The 17,097-nt window shown below is 59.0% G+C and overlaps 1 protein-coding gene across 1 annotated transcript; it reads right to left on the reverse strand.

The window, feature by feature from the left end:
- Window positions 1-3,379: 3,379 nt before the first annotated feature.
- On the reverse strand, window positions 3,380-15,989 carry SCN1B (sodium voltage-gated channel beta subunit 1). The gene is made up of 5 exons (XM_082785814.1): window positions 15,420-15,989; window positions 12,014-12,180; window positions 9,467-9,707; window positions 7,514-7,652; window positions 3,380-5,767 (listed from the first exon to the last, which is right to left on the reverse strand). The coding sequence occupies exons 1-5, from the start codon at window positions 15,460-15,462 to the stop codon at window positions 5,701-5,703; spliced, it is 657 nt and encodes a 218-aa protein (XP_082641940.1). The 5' UTR covers window positions 15,463-15,989; the 3' UTR covers window positions 3,380-5,700.
- Between the last annotated feature and the right edge of the window lie 1,108 nt (window positions 15,990-17,097).

Below are 17,097 nucleotides of genomic sequence, written 5' to 3' on the forward strand. Positions count from 1 at the left end.
AAATGACCCCAATTACCCCAAACCACACAAAAAGACCCCCAAAACACCCCAAACTCCCCCAAATTGCCCCAAAGTACCCCAAAAACAACCAAATTGTCACTAATCCCCCCAAAACAACCCCAAAGTGCCCCAAACACACCAAATCCCCCCAATCCTCCCCAAAAAGCCCCCAAAAGCCCTAAAATACCCCCAAAAGCACCCCAAAACAACCCAAACCCCAAATCCACCCAAGTAACCCCAAAAGACCCCAAACCTACCGAAATAACCCCAAAAGACCCCAAATTCACCCAAATAACCCAAAAGACCCCAACCAGCCCCAAATCCCCCCAAACAAGTCCCAAAAGCCCAAAATACCCCCAAATCCACCCAAATCTCCCCCAAATACCCCCAATTCCCCCTAAATAACCCCAAATCCTCCAAATCCACCCAAATCCACCCAAAAGACCCCAAACCCACCAAAAGACCCAAAGCCCCCAAAATGCCCCAAATCCCCCCAAACACCCCCAAATTGTCCCAAATTGACCCCAAATCCCCCAAACACCCCCCAATCCCGTCAAATCCCCCCGAATCCCTCAATCCCCCAAAACACCCCCTCAAAACCCCAAATCCTCCCAAATCACCCCAAAACACCCCCAAATCCCCCCAAATCCCCCCAAAATCCCCCCAAATCCCCCCAAAATCCCCCAAATCCCCCCCAAATCCCCCCCACTCCCCTAACCCCACCCCCAAAACCCCAAAACCCTTCAAATCCCCCCAAAATCCCCCAAACCTCCCCGATTTCCCTCTTTTCTCCCCTTTTTTTTTGCCCGAATCCCACCGGTTTTGCCAAATTCGGCTGTTTTGAGCCGAAGCGGTGCCCGGCCCAGCCCAGGGCGGGCGTTTATAGGGCGGCGGGACCGGATGCCGCACCCCAAATTGGGTCACCCAAAAATGACGTCACCGGAACCCCAAAAACCCCAAAACCTCTCATTAAGGGCCGCCGCCCCGTCATTAACCCCAAAAAGCCGTGATTCAGCCCCAAAACACGGCGGTAGGGCCCGGAACGGGGGCGGGGCGCCCCCAAACCCCTCATTTAGGGCCCAAATGGGGCCGCCAACCCCAAAACCGGTTCCCGAACCCCAAAACCGGTTCCCGAACCCCCCAAATTTGGGTTTTTGGCCCCAAAACCCAGCCCTAAACCCCAAAATTTGGGTATTAAGCCCCAAAACCCACCACTAAACACCAAAAATTTGGTTTTCAGCCCCAAATCCCAGCCAAAACCCCCAAATTCGGGTTTTCAACCCCAAATCCCAGCCCTAAACCTCAAAATTTGGGTTTTCGGCCCCAAAACCCACCCCAAAACCTCAAAATTTGGGTATTAAGCCCCAAAACCCACCCCTAAACCCCAAAATTTGGGTTTTCAGCCCCAAAACCCACCCCTAAACCCCAAGATTTGGGTTTTCAGCCCCAAAAAAGGCTCCAAAACCCCAAAACCCACCCCTAAACCACAGAACCCAGCCCTAAACCCCAAATTTGGGTTTTAAGCCCCAAAACTCAGCCCTAAACACCAAAATTTGGGTTTTCAGCCCCAAATCCCAGCCAAAACCCCCAAATTCGGGTTTTCAACCCGAAAACCCAGCCCTAAACCTCAAAATTTGGGTTTAAGCCCCAAAACCCACCCCAAACCCCAAAAATTTGGGTATTAAGCCCCAAAACCCACCACTAAACACCAAAAATTTGGGTTTTCAGCCTCAAAACCAGCTCCTGAACCCCAAAACCTGCTCCCAAACCCCCAAACCCAGCCCTAAACCCCAAAACCTGGGTTTCTAGCCCCAAAAAAGGCTCCTAAATCCCAAAACCCACCCCTAAACCACAGAACCCAGCCCTAAACCCCAAAATTTGGGTTTTCAGCCCCAAATCCCAGCCCAAAACCCCCAAATTTGGGTTTTCAACCCCAAAACCCACCCCTAAACCTCAAAATTTGGGTTTTAAGCCCCAAAACCCAGCCCCAAACCCCCAAATTTGGGTTTTCAGCCCCAAAACCAGCTCCTGAACCCCAAAACCAGTTCCCAAACCCCCAAACCCAGCCCTAAACCCCAAAATTTGGGTTTTCAGCCCCAAAAAAGGCTCCAAAACCCCAAAACCCACCCCTAAACCACAGAACCCAGCCCTAAACCTCAAATTTGGGTTTTCAGCCCCAAAACCCACCCCTAAACACCAAAATTGGGGTTTTCAGCCCCAAAACCAGCTCCTGAACCCCCAAACCAGCTCCCGAACCCCAAAACCCAGCCCTAAACCCCAAAATTTGGGATTTCAACCCCAAATCCCAGCCCAAAACCCCCAAATTCGGGTTTTCAACCCCAAAACCCACCCCTAAGCCCCAAAATTTGGGTTTTCAGCCCCAAAACCAGCTCCTGAACCCCAAAACAGCTCCCAAACCCCCAAAGTCAGTCCCAAACTCCCAAAATCGGTGTTTTCAGCCCCAAAACAGGGTCCTGAACCCAAAACTGACTCCCAAACCCCCAAACCCACCCCTAAGCCCCAAATTTGCGTTTCAGCCCCAAAAAGCAGCTCCTGAACCCCAAAACCAACTCCCAAGACCCAAACCTGCCCCTGAACCCCAAAACCGGGATTTTCAAGCCCAAAATAGGGCCCTGGAACCGAAAACCTACATCTAAACCCCAAAATTGGAGTTTTCAACACCAAAAAGCGGTCCCGACCCCAAAACCTACCCCTAAACACCAAAATCAGGGTTTTCAGCCCCAAAATCATCTCCTGAACCCCAAGCCCAGCTCCTGAACCCCAAAATTGGCTCTGAAACCCCAAAACCCACCCCTAAACCCCCAAATTTGGGTTTTCAGCCTGAAAACGTGGTTTTAAACCCCAAAATGAGCTCCCAAACCCCAAAACCTGCTCCTAAACCCCAAAATTTGGGTTTTCAGACCCAAAATAGGCTCCCAAACCCATTCCTAAACCCCCAAAATTTGGGTTTTCAGCCCCAAAACAGGGTCCTTGACCCCAAACCCTACCCCTAAAACCCCAAATTGGGGTTTTCAGCCCCAAAACGTTCTCCTGGGTCCCCAAACCCCCCAAATTTGCCTTTTCAGCCCCAAAACGGGGCCCTGCTTCCGCCTTTTGGGGTGAAAAGAGCAGAAAATGGGGGGCAGGGACGGGAGGGCGATGACGTCATCAGGATTTTGGGGCAAAAAAGGGGGATTTTGGGCCAACGGAGCCTGGAGTAAGCCGGGGGGTGAACAAACGGGGTTCATTTGCATACTAATTTGCATATCGGCTCATTTGCATACGGCGTCGTCACATGATTGTGAGGACATCCAATCGAAATTGTGCAAATTAAGCTCATTTGCATACAATCTCATTTGCATACAAACTCATTTGCATATCGCTTTAAATCCACGTGGTTTTATTGGTGTTCATTTGCATATCATTTACATATCGGCTCATTTGCATATTGCTCATTTACAGGCTGGCTCGGGCGCGGCGGCCCGGCTCATTTGCATATTGCACATTTGCATGCCGGCTCATTTGCATCCCGCTCGTTATTTGCATCCGGCCATTGCGGCGCCTTTCACAAACCCGATTTTGGCTTTTTCGCCCCAAAACGGGGCCGCGAAGCGTGAGGGGGGGGGGGGAGATCAGTGCAAAAAACACCCGCTGGCAGCCGCGGAATTTGGGGCGAAAACGGCGCTTTTTGGGGCAGCCCGTGGAAAAACCGCCGCTTTCGCCCGCCGTCGTGCAAGCGGCGCCCCGAAAATCGGGCTTTTTCACCCCAAAAAAGAGAAGGTGAAAAAAAAAACCAATAATTAAAAAAAAAAAAAAAAAGCGCAAACCCGGGGCGGGCGCCCGGGGATTTATTGCCCCAAAAAAATCGTGCAAAAGCGGCCGAGTGGACGGATCCGGGGCTTTTTGGCCCCAAAACGGGGCCCCATGCAAAAACCAAACAAACAATCGAAAAAAAAAATCGTCATTTCCGGGGTGAAATGGGAGGATTTTGGCTCAAAGCCGCCGCTTCGGCCTCGGAACGGGAGGACTTTGCCCCCAGGGGACTCTGCACCGAGGTCGGGGGCACCCATGGGTGCTGGGGGCCCTCCTGGGGGCACCCATGGGTGCTGAGGGACACCCTGGGGGCACCCATGGGTGCTGGGGGACATCCTGGTGGCACCCATGGGTGCTGGGGGACATCCTGGTGGCACCCATGGGTGCTGGGGGACACCCTGGGGGCACCCATGGGTGCTGGGGGCCCTCCTGGGTGCACCCATGGGTGCTGAGGGACACCCTGGGGCACCCATGGGTGCTGGGGGCCGTCCTGGGGGCACCCATGGGTGCTCTGCTGCTTGGATCCTTCATGGCAGCACCCATGGGTGCTCGGGGCTGTTCTGGGAGCACCCATGGGTGCTCTGATGCTTCAGTTCCCTGTAGGAGCACCCATGGGTGCTGGGGGAGCTGAGTCCTTCCTGGTGGCACCCATGGGTGCTCCGGTGCTTGGGTCCTTCCTGGTGGCACCCATGGGTGCTCCGATGCTTGGGTTCTTCTTGGCAGCACCCATGGGTGCTCCGACGCCTGGGTCTTTCCTGGTGGCACCCATGGGTGCTGGGGGAACCGGGTTCTTCATGGTGGCACCCATGGGTGCCCCCGTGCTTGAGTTCTTCATAGCAGCACCCATGGGTGTTTCAACCTCCAGGTCCTTCGTAGGAGCACCCATGGGTGCCCTGGTGCCTGGTTCCTTCCCGGTAGCACCCATGGGTGCTGTGGCGCTTGGGTCCTTCACAGCAGCACCCATGGGTGCCCTGACACCTGAGTCCTCTGCGGCAGCACCCATGGATGCCCCGATGGCTGAGTCCTTCATGGCAGCACCCATGGGTGCTCTGATGTTCAATTCCTCCGTGGCAGCACCCATGGGTGCCCCAGCACCAATTCCTTCAAAGCAGCACCCATGGGTGCTCTGATGGCTCAGTCCTTCATGGCAGCACCCATGGGTGCCCCCAATGCCCAATTCCTCCAAGGCAGCACCCATGGGTGCTGTCATGCCTGAGTCCTCCACGGCAGCACCCATGGGTGCCCTGGCACCAATTCCTTCAAAGCAGCACCCATGGGTGCTCTGATGTTCAATTCCTCCACGGCAGCACCCATGGGTGCCCCAGCACCGATTCCTTCAAGGCAGCACCCATGGGTGCTCCGATGGCTGAGTCCTTCAAGGCAGCACCCATGGGTGCTCCAATGTTCGATTCCTCCATGGCAGCACCCATGGGTGCCCCAGCACCAATTCATTCAAAGCAGCACCCATGGGTGCTCTGATGGCTCAGTCCTTCATGGCAGCACCCATGGGTGCTCCAATGTCCAATTTCTCCACGGCAGCACCCATGGGTGCCCCAACGCCTGAGTCGTTCAAGGCAGCACCATGGGTGCCCCAAGGCCAAATTCTTTCAGGGCAGCACCCATGGGTGCCCCAGCACCGATTCCATCATGGCAGCACCCATGGGTGCCCCAATGTCCAATTCCTCCCGGGCAGCACCCATGGGTGCCCCCGACACCCGAGCCCTCCCCCAGCAGCACCCATGGGTGCCCCGGCGCCCGTCTCCATCCCGGGGGCACCCATGGGTGGGGGCGCGGGCGCTGGGGCTGGGCCGCCCCCCCCGGGGGGTTATTGCAGGGGGGGGAGGTGCCAGGGCGAGGGGGGGGGGGGGGGGGGGGCACCCATGGGTGCTACTCGGCCACCTGCACCCCGCGCAGTTCTCCTTGCTCTCCCGACGTGATGGCCAGGTACTCGGAGCTGGGGGGGGGGGAAAAACCAGTTGGGAGCCCAGTTCCTACTGGGAGCTTACTGGGAGCCCACTGGGAGCCTACTGGGAGCCTACTGGGAGTCTACTGGGAGCCCAGTTCCTACTGGGAGCCCACTGGGAGCCCACTGGGAGCCTACTGGGAGCCCACTGGGAGCCCAGTTCCTACTGGGAGCCTACTGGGAGCCCACTGGGAGCCTACTGGGAGCACACTGGGAGACCAGTTCCTACTGGGACCTTACTGGGAGCCTACTGGGAGTCTACTGAGAGTCTACTGGGAGCCTACTGGGAGCTCAGTTCTTACTGGGACCTTACTGGGAGCCCACTGAGACCCCACTTCCTACTGGGACCACACTGGGACCTTACTGGGAGCCTACTGGGAGTCTACTGGGAGCCTACTGGGAGCCCACTGGGAGCCTACTGGGAGCCCATTTCCTACTGGGAGCTTACTGGGAGCCCACTGGGAGCCCACTGGGAGCCTACTGGGAGTCCAGTTCCTACTGGGAGCTTACTGGGAGCCCACTGGGAACCTACTGGGAGCCCACTGGGAGCCCAGTTCCTACTGGGACCCTCACCCCAAGCCCCTCCCACCATGTACCCCCGCCCAACACTAACCCCGCCCATCCCTTGGCCACGCCCCCTCCCTCCTCTCCTTTCCCCATCCCCACCCCACTCTCCTGGGGTGACCCCTCCCACCCCCAGACCCCGCCCACCCCTGACCCCGCCACCCCGATGCCCCTCCCACCCCTTGGCCCCGCCCACCCCTTGGCCACGCCCCCTCCCCTCTTCCCCATACACCTTGCCCTTCCCCCCAGCCACTCCCTCCCACCCCACGACCCCTCCCACCCCATAACCCCTCCCATCTGACCACGCCCGCCCCGAGACTACGCCCACCCCTGACCACGCCCACCTCTGACCACGCCCACTCCATGACCACGCCCCCTCCCTCCTCCCCTTTCCCCATCCCATCCCCACTCCCTCCCCATGACCCCTCCCACCCCATGACCCCCCCACCCCTTAGACCACGCCCACCGCCTGACCCCGCCCACCACTTGGCCACGCCCACCCCCAGACCACGCCCACCCCTTGGCCACGCCCCCTCCCTCTTCCCCATACACCTTGCCCCTTCCCCCCAGCCACCCCCACCCCATGACCCCTCCCACCCCATAACCCCTCCCACCCCTCTGACCACGCCCGCCCCGAGACCACGCCCACCCCTGACCACGCCCACCTCTGACCACGCCCACTCCATGACCACGCCCCCTCCCTCCTCCCCTTTCCCCATCCCATCCCCACTCCCTCCCCATGACCCCTCCCACCCCACAACCCCTCCCACCCCTCAGACCACGCCCACCCCTGACCCCGCCCACCCCCGAGGCCCCGCCCACTCCTAGACCCCTCCCACCCCTTGGCCACGCCCCCTCCCCTTTTCCCATCCCCACCCCACTCCCATCCCAAGCTCCTCCCACCCCGTGACCCCGCGCACCCCTGACCACGCCCACCTCTGACCACGCCCGCCCCGAGATCACGCCCACCCCTTGACCACACCCACCCCCGAGGCCACGCCCACCCATGACCACGCCCCCTCCCTCCTCCCCTTTCCCCATCCCATCCCCACTCCCTCCCCATGACCCCTCCCACCCCATGACCCCTCCCACCCCACAACCCCTCCCACCCCTCAGACCACGCCCACCCCCTGACCCCGCCCACCCCCCCCCCAGAAGGCCCCGCCCACTCACGCGCTGTCGGGGGGCGGGGCGGAGGCGGCGGCCACCTTGCGGTAGCAGTAGAGCATCTCGGCCGCCAGCCAGAGGGTGAGCAGCACGATCAGGGCGTACATCAGCACCTCCGACACGATGCTGGCCAGGTCCCGCCGCGCTGAGGACACGCCCCCTTAGGCCCCGAGCCACGCCCCCTGCCCGCAAACCCCGCCCCCTTTCCATTAAGCCACGCCCCCTTCCCAAACTCCCGCCCCCTGCCCTCTAGGAGGCTCCCCGGCTCTTTTGGCCGTCCCTCTAGCCCCGCCCCCTTTGTATAAGACACGCCCCCTTTGTATAAACTCCGCCCCTTTAGGTCCTAAGCCACGCCCCTTTGCCATAAACCCCTCCCACTTTCCATTAAGCCACGCCCCCTTTGCAAACTCCCGCCCCCTGCCCTCTAGGAGGCTCCCCGTCTCTTTTGCCCATCCTTTTAGCCCCACCCCTTTGTGTAAACCACGCCCCCTGGTCCCTAAGCCACTCCCCCTTCCTCAAGTCCACGCCCACTTTCCTCTAAGCCCCTCCCACCCCGTTAAGCCCCGCCCACCCTCCTTACGTTCCCCTAACCCTTACGCAACACCCATCCCCATAGAGCCCGCCCACTTTTTAAGCCCCTCCCACATCATTTTAAGCCCCGCCCACCCCCGTTTCAAGCCCCTCCCACCCCATTTAAACCCCTCCCACCCCCCTAAGCCCCGCCCACCTCATTTTAAGCCCCGCCCACCCCCTTTTAACCCCCTCTCACCCCCTTTGAGGCCCCGCGCTCCGCGTTTTAGAGCCCGCCCACCCTTTTAAGCCCCTCCCACCCCCATTTAAGCCCCGCCCACCCCCGTTTCAAGCCCCTCACACACCCTTTAATCTCCTCCCACCATCCTAAGCCCCTCCCACCACCTCCTAAGCCCCGCCCACTCTCCTTACGTCCCCCTAACCCTTATGCAACACCCATCCTCATAGAGCCCGCCCACTTTTTAAGCCCCTCCCACCCCCATTTGAGCCCCTCCCACCACATTTTAGGCCCCGCCCACCCCCTATAAGCCCCGCCCACCTCATTTTAAGCCCCTCCCACCCTCTTTTAACCCCCCTCTCACCTCCTTCGAGGCCCCGCGCTCCACGTTTTAGAGCCCGCCCACCCTTTTAAGCCCCTCCCACCCCCATTTAAGCCCCGCCCGCCCCCGTTTCAAGCCCCACCCATCCCCCTAAGCCCCTCCCACCACCCTAAGCCCCTCCCACCACCTCCTAAGCCCCGCCCACCCTCCTTACGTCCCCCTAACCCTTATGCATCCCATCCTCATAGAGCCCGCCCACTTTTTAAGCCCCTCCCACCCTTATTTAAGCCCCTCCCACTCCCGTTTTAAGCCCCGCCCACCCCATTTAAACCCCTCCCACCACCCTAAGCCCCTCCCACCACCTCCTAAGCCCCGCCCACCCCCTTTTCACCCCCCTCTCACCTCCTTCGAGGCCCCGTGCTCCGCGTTTTAGAGCCCGCCCACCCTTTCAAGCCCCTCCCACCCCATTTAAGCCCCGCCCACCCCCTTTAAACCCCCTCCCACCTTCCTTTAAGCCCCTCCCACATCATTTTAAACCCCGCCCACCCCTTTTAAGCCCCACCCACTCTCCTTATGTCCCCCCAACCCTTACGCAACACCCATCCTCATAGAGCCCGCCCACTTTTTAAGCCCTTCCCACCCCCATTTAAGCCCCGCCCACCCCCGTTTCAAGCCCCTCCCACACCCTTGAAGCTCCGCCCATCACCCTAAGCCCCGCCCACCTCATTTTAAGCCCCGCCCACCCCCTTTTAACCCCCTCTCACCCCCTTCGAGGCCCCGCGCTCCACGTTTTAGAGCCCGCCCACCCTTTTAAGCCCCTCCCACCCCCGCTTAAGCCCCGCCCGCCCCCGTTTCAAGCCCCGCCCACTCGTTTTGAAGCCCCGCCCACCCTCGTCCACCACGGCCAGGCGCACGGTCTTGTTGCGGGCCAGGCTGTAGACGTAGCCCTTGAAGGTGAGGTTGCGGCGCAGGCGGCAGACGTAGAGCCCGGCGTGGGGGCGCCCCACGGCCGCCAGGCGCACCGAGAGGTCCTGCAGGTCCCACGTCCCCCGCGAGCCGTTCCACGCCAGCACCCCCTGGAAAGGGCCCGGGGCCACCCACGCGCCCTCCTCCGGGGTGTAGTGGAGGATCTGGGGTGATAGGATTGGGATTGTGACCCTAAAAGGTTTTAGGGTCATGACCCTATAGGGTTTGGGGTCACGATCCTAAAGGATTTCGAGCAAGACCCTAAAGGATTTGGAATCATGACCCTAAAGGATTGGGATCATGACCCTAAAGGATTGGGATCATGACCCTATAGGATTTGGAAATATGATCCTAAAGGATTTGGGTATATGACCCTAAAGGATTGAGATCATGACCCTAAAGACTTTGGGGATAAGACCCTAAAGGATTTGGGATCATGACCCTAAAAGATTGGGATCACGACCCTAAAGGATTGGGATCATGACCCTAAAAGATTGGGATCATGACCCTAAAGGATTTGGGGTCATGGACCTAAAAAATTGGAATCATGATCCTAAAGGATTTGGGATCACGACCCTAAAGGATTTGGAGATATGACGCTAAAGGATTTGGGATCATGACCCTAAAGGATTTGGGATCGTGACCCTAAAGGCTTTGGGGTCACCAGAGCCCGGCGTGGGGGCGCCCCACGGCCGCCAGGCGCACCGAGAGGTCCTGCAGGTCCCACGTCCCCCGCGAGCCGTTCCACGCCAGCACCCCCTGGAAAGGGCCCGGGGCCACCCACGCGCCCTCCTCCGGGGTGTAGTGGAGGATCTGGGGTGATAGGATTGGGATTGTGACCCTAAAAGGTTTTAGGGTCATGACCCTATAGGGTTTGGGGTCACGATCCTAAAGGATTTGGAGCCACGACCCTAAAATATCTGGGGGATGACCCTAAAGGACTTAGGATCATGACCCTAAAAGATTGGGGTCATGACCCTAAAGGATTTGGGGTCATGGACCTATAGGATTTGGCGTCATGACCCTAACGGATTTGGGATCATGACCGTGAAGTATTTAGTGATATGACCCTAAAGGATTTGGAATCATGACCTTAAAAGATTTGGAATCATGACCCTAAAGGATTGGGATCATGACCCTAAAAGATTGGGATCATGACCCTAAAGGATTTGGGATCATGGACATTAAGAGTTGGAATCATGACCCTATAGAATTGGAATCATGACCCTAAAGGATTTGGGATCGTGACCCTAAAGGATTGGGAGTCACGACCCTAAGGGTTTTGGGGCTCTGACCCTAAAGGATTTGGGGTCCTGGCCCTAAAGGCTTTGGGGTCACGGCCCTAAAGGCTTTGGGGTCTGCCCCGCGAGCCGTTCCACGCCAGCACCCCCTGGAAAGGGCCCGGGGCCACCCACGCGCCCTCCTCCGGGGTGTAGTGGAGGATCTGGGGGGGTAGGGTTTGGGGTCAGGGCCATAAAGGTTTTAGGGTCATGACCCTATAGGGTTTGGGGTCACGATCCTAAAGGATTTGGAGCCACGACCCTAAAATATCTGGGGGATGACCCTAAAGGACTTAGGATCATGACCCTAAAAGATTGGGGTCATGACCCTAAAGGATATGGGGTCATGAGCCTAAAGGGTTTGGAGATATGATCCTAAAGGATTTGGGTATATGACCCTAAAGGATTGAGATCATGACCCTAAAGACTTTGGGGATAAGACCCTAAAGGATTTGGGATCATGACCCTAAAAGATTGGGATCACGACCCTAAAGGATTGGGATCGTGACCCTAAAGGATTTGGGATTGTGACCCTAAAGGATTTGGGATTGTGACCCTAAAGGGCTTGGGGTCATGACCCTATAGGGTTTGGGGTCACGATCCTAAAGGATTTCGAGCAAGACCCTAAAGGATTTGGAATCATGACCCTAAAGGATTGGGATCATGATCCTAAAGGATTTGGAGATACGATCCTAAAGGATTTGGGGTCATGGACCTAAAGGGTTTTGGGTCTTGACCCTAAAGGATTTGGACCCATAAGTGCCCCATAAGTGCCCTATAAGCACCCTCCTGGCCCCATAATCACCCCCCCGACCCCATAAACATCTCCCCCGACCCTATAAGCGCCCCCCTGGCCCTATAAGCACCCCGTAAGCGCCCCCCTGGCCCCATAAGCACCCCAAAACCACCCCAAAACCACCCCAAAACCACCCCATAATCAGCCCCCTGGCCCCATAAACACCCCCCCAACCCTATAATCACCCCCCCGACCCCATAAACGCCCTCCCCAGCCCCATAAGCACCCCAAAACCACCCCATAAGCGCCCCCCTGGCCCCATAAGCACCCCAAAACCACCCCAAAACCACCCCATAATCACCCCCCTGGCCCCATAAACACCCCCTCAACCCTATAATCACCCCCCCGACCCTATAAACACCCCCCCGACCCTATAAGCGTCCCCCCCCCATACCTTGGTGAATTCGGGGGCGCCCTCGGGGCGGAAGAACCACTCGCCCTCGGCCTCGGCGGGGGTCTCGCTGCGGCGCTTGCAGGCGATGCAGAGCAGCTTGAAGGGCTGCCCCAGCACCGCCTCCGTCTCCGAATCCACCTCCACGCAGCCCCCCTGAGCCCCCGAGGCTGAGGGGGGGGGAAAAAAAAGGGGTTAGGTATCGGGAGACCCCCGGCCGAGCTCAAAATTTGGGGAGAAATCGGGGGAAATTGGGATCGGAACGGGATGGGGTCACCCATCCAAGCTCTGACCGGGCCTGACCCTGCTTAGCTTCCTAATTGAATGGGGTATTCTGGGGGGGTGAGGACCCAAAATGGGACTCCCCCTGAGCCCCCGAGGCTGAGGGGGGTGGAAAAAAGAGGGGTTAGGTATCAGGAGACCCCCGGCCGAGCTCAAAATTTGGGGAGAAATCGGGGGAAATTGGGATCGGAACGGGATGGGGTCACCCATCCAGGCTCTGACCGGGCCGGACCCTGCTTAGCTTCCTAATTGAATGGGGGTGTTTTGGGGGGTTGAGCATACAAAAATTGGGGGAAGCACCCCAAATAGGACCCCCCAGCACCCAAATATTAAGGGGGGTCCTATAGGGGGGGTTATACAAGGGGACAACCCCCCTGGACCCCAAAATTGGGGAGAAATCGAGGTAAATTGGGATTGGAGCAGGTTGGGGTCACCCATCCAAGCTCTGACCTGGCCGGATCCTGCTTAGCTTCCAAACTGAATGGGGTGTCCCAGGGGGGGTAAGGACCCAAAATGGGACCTCCCCTGCACCCCAGTATTGAGAGGGGGTCACTGGGAGGGGAGTAGACAAGGAGAGACCCCCGGCCGAGCTCAAAATTTGGGGAGAAATCAGGGGAAATTGGGATCGGAATGGGTTGGGGTCACCCATCCAAGCTCTGACCGGGCCCGACCCTGCTTAGCTTCCGAAGTGAATGAGGGTGTTCCAGGGGGGAAAAGAACCCAAAATGGGACCCCCCCTGCACCCCAATATTGAGGGTGGTCACATGGGGAGGTTAGACAAGGGAACAACCCCCCAGGACCCCAAAATTTGGGGAGAAATCGGGGGAAATTGGGATCGGAACGGGTTGGGGTCACCCATCCAAGCTCTGACCGGGCCCGACCCTGCTTAGCTTCCTAATTGAATGGGGTATTCTGGGGGGGTGAGGACCCAAAATGGGAACCCCACTGAGCCCCCGAGGCTGAGGGGGGGTAAAAAAGGGAGGTTAGGTATCGGGAGACCCCCGGCCGAGCTCAAAATTTGGGGAGAAATCGGGGGAAATTGGGATCGGAATGGGATGGGGTCACCCATCCAGGCTCTGACCGGGCCAGACCCGGCTTAGCTTCCAAAGTGAATGGGGGTGTTCTGGGTGGGCTGAGCATAGGAAAATTGGGGGAAGCACCCCAAATAGGGACCCTCCAGCACCCAAATATTAAGGGGGGTCTTGTGGGGAGGGTTAGACAAGGGGACAACCCCCCCGGACCCCAAAATTTGGGGAGAAATCGGGGGAAATTGGGATCGGAACGGGTTGGGGTCACCCATCCAAGCTCTGACCGGGCCCGACCCTGCTTAGCTTCCTAATTGAATGGGGTATTCTGGGGGGGTGAGGACCCAAAATGGGACTCCCCCTGAGCCCCCGAGGCTGAGGGGGGGGAAAAAAGAAGGGTTAGGTATCGGGAGACCCCCAGCCGAGCACAAAATTTGGGGAGAAATCGGGGGAAATTGGGATTGGAACGGGTTGGGGTCACCCATCCAAGCTCTGACCGGGCCTGACCCTGCTTAGCTTCCTAATTGAATGGGGTGTTCCGGGGGGGGTGAGCATAGAAAAAGGGGGAAAAGGACCCAAAATGGGACCTCCCCTGCACCCCAATATTGAGGGGGGGTCACTGGGAGGGGGGTAGACAAGGAGAGACCCCCGGCCGAGCTCAAAATTTGGGGAGAAATCGGGGGAAATTGGGATCGGAACGGGATGGGGTCACCCATCCAAGCTCTGACCGGGCCGGACCCTGCTTAGCTTTCTAATTGAATGGGGATGTTCTGGGGGGGTCAGCATAGAAAAAGGGGGAAAAGGACCCAAAATGGGACCCCCCCTGCACCCCAATATTAAGGGGGGTCACGTGGGAGGGGTTAGACAAGGGGACAACCCCCCAGGACCCCAAAATTTGGGGAGAAATTGGGTAAATTGGGATAGGAGGGTGATAGGGTCACCCATCCAAGCTGCGACCGGGCCGGTCCCTGCTTAGCTTCCCAAATCAATTCGTGTATTTTAGCCAAAAAAAGTGGGAGGGGGGACACCCCCGCACCCCCCCCACCCCCCCTCAATCCTACCACCCCCCCCCAACCCTGTCACCCCCCCCAAGCACTGCAGGGACACACGGGAGGGGGTGGGGGGGGGTTGGTGACACACGTGTGCCACCCCCGGCACCGCAGTGGGGTGGGGGGGGACATTTGGGGGGTGTGGGGGGGCTTTGGGGGGGGGCTGGGACCCCAAGGAGGGGACAGGGACATGGGGGGGGGGCAGGGACTGCGGCAAAGGGGACACTTGGGGACGAGGTGGGGGGCGGGGGGGGGACAGGGACTGCGGCAGGGCCAGGTGACAGCGGGGACACTGCGGAGAGGTGGCACTTGGGAGGGGGGGAGGGGATATTTTGGGGAGGGGAGGGACATTTTGGGGGGGGTGACACTTGGAGGGGGGGGGGGTAACATCTCCGGTGTCATCTGTCCCCCTGGTGTCACTTGTCATTAAGGGGGGGGGTGAAGGGGGGGTCCCGGGATGGGATTTGGGGGGGGTTGGAAGGGTCCTGAGGGCCCCTGGGGGTCCTTGAGGGGGGTCCCGAGGGAGTTTGGGGAAGTTTGAAGGGGTCTGGGGGGGTCCGGAGGGGTCTAGGGGGGGGTTAGGGGGGTCCTGGGGGGTTTAGGGGGGTCCTGAGGGGTTTAGGGGGGTCCGGGGGGGTTCCGGGGGGGTTTAAGGGGGTCCTGGGGGGGGTTTAAAGGGGGTCGTGGGGGGGGTTTAGGGGGGGTCCTGGGGGTTCCATGAGGGTCTAAGGGGTTCTGAGGGGTCCTGGGGGTGTCTAAGGGGGTCCTGAGGGGGTTTTGGGGGGTCTGAGGGGCTCTGAGGGGGTCCTGGGTGGGGTTTGGGGGGGTATAGGGGGGTCCTGGAGGGGGTTGAGGGGTTCTGGGGGGGTCTGAGGGGGTCCTGGGGGGGTTTTGGGGGGTCTTGAGGGGGTTTTGGGGGGTCTGAGGGGCTCTGAGGGGGTTTTGAGGGGGGTTGAGGGGTTCAGGGCGGTCCTGGGGGGGTCCAGGGGGTCTTGAGAGGGTTTTGGGGGTCTTGAGGGGGGTCCCGGGGGTCCCGTCCCGCCCCAAACTCACCCATGAGGAGGCCGAGGAGCAGCGAGAGGCCGCCGAGGGCCATGGCGGGGCCGGGCCCGGCTCGGGGCCGGGTTCGGAGCCGGGTTCGGGTCCTTTCGGGTCCCTTCGGGTGGCTTCGGACCCGGTTCGGGTCCTTTCGGGTCCGGTTCGGGTCCCTTCGGGTCTCTTCGGGTGGGTTCGGGTCCGGTTCGGGTGGGTTCGGGACCCTTCGGCCCGGTCCGGACCCGGTTCGGGTCCCTTCGGGTCTCCTCGGGTGGCTTCGGGCCCGGTTCGGCTCCTTTCGGCTCCTTTCGGCTCCTTTCGGCCCTTCCCGCCCCCCCTCAGCCCCCTGCCCCGGCCATGAGCCCCTCCCCCACCGGATCCCGGTGCCCGCGGGGGGGTTGGGGGGGAATTGGGGGGGGTCCCGGAGGCTGCTGAGGGCCCGGGGTGAGGAGGGGGCTTCACGGCATGGCCGCGGGGGGGGGGGGTCGGGGCCGCTTCGGCTCCTTTCGGGGCTCTTCGGAAGCTTTCGGGGGCCCGGAGGGGCTCGGGGAGGGGTCGGGAGGGTTCGGGAGGGTTCGGAAAGGTTCGGAAGGGTTCGGAAGGGTTCGGAAGGGGTCGGGAGGGGCTCGGGGAGGGTTCGGAAAGGTTCGGAAGGGTTCGGGAGGGGTTCGGAAACCTTCGGCTCTTTCCGGAGCCGCTCGGCCCGGCGCAGTGCGGCGCCGGAGGGGGGCGGGGCCGTGGTGTTAAATGGAGGGGGCGGGGTTAACGCGTGGCCACGCCCCCCCCCTCTCTCCCTCCCTCCCCTCACGACCGAACGACCGATCCCAAAATGGCGGCGATGCGGCCCAAAATGGCTAAATCCGCGTTAAAGCACCCAAATTCAGCCTTATATCCACCTTAAATCACTCAAATTCTGCCTTAAATCCACCGAATTTTCCCTTATATCGCTTAATTTCGCCCTGCATCTTTTCAAATCCCACATAAAACCTCCCAATTTCCGCCCAAAGTGTTCCATTACCACACAATTTTCACCAAATTCCACCTAAATCCCCCCAAAACGTCCAATTTCCACACAAATTCCACCTAAATCCCCCCCAAAATCTGCAATTTCCACACAAATTCCACCAAATCCCACCTAAATCCCCCCCAATTTCCACACAAATTCCACCAAATCCCACCTAAATCCCCCCCAAAATCCCCAATTTCCACACAAATTCCACCTAAATCCCCCCCAAACCTCCCATTTCCACACTAATTCCACCTAAAACCCCCCCAAAATCCCCATTTTCCCACGATCTCCCCCAAAACCCTCCCTAAATGCCCTCGCACCCCCCCAAACCCCCTGTAAATGCTCCAAATTTCCCTTAAAATTCCCCAAATACTCTCCTGTGTCCCCAAATCCCGCCTAAATTAACCCAAATTCCTCTTAAATGCCCCCAAACTCCCCCTCAATTTACACAAATCCCTCTTAAATGCCCTCAAATCCCCTAAATTTCCCCTAAATTAACACAAATATCTCTTAAATGCCCACAAATCCTCCCTAAATCCCCCAAAATGTCTAAATTAACCCAAATCCCTCTTTAATCCCCCCAAATCCCTTCAAATTCCACCAAAATTAACCCAAATCCTTCTTGAATCCCCCCAAATCCTCGCTAAATCCCCCCAATTCCCCCTAAATTAACCCAAATCCTCCCTA

This window comes from Aythya marila (genome assembly GCF_965140915.1).
Source record: "Aythya marila genome assembly, contig: HAP1_HAP1_SCAFFOLD_50, whole genome shotgun sequence".
NCBI classification, from domain to species: domain Eukaryota; kingdom Metazoa; phylum Chordata; class Aves; order Anseriformes; family Anatidae; genus Aythya; species Aythya marila.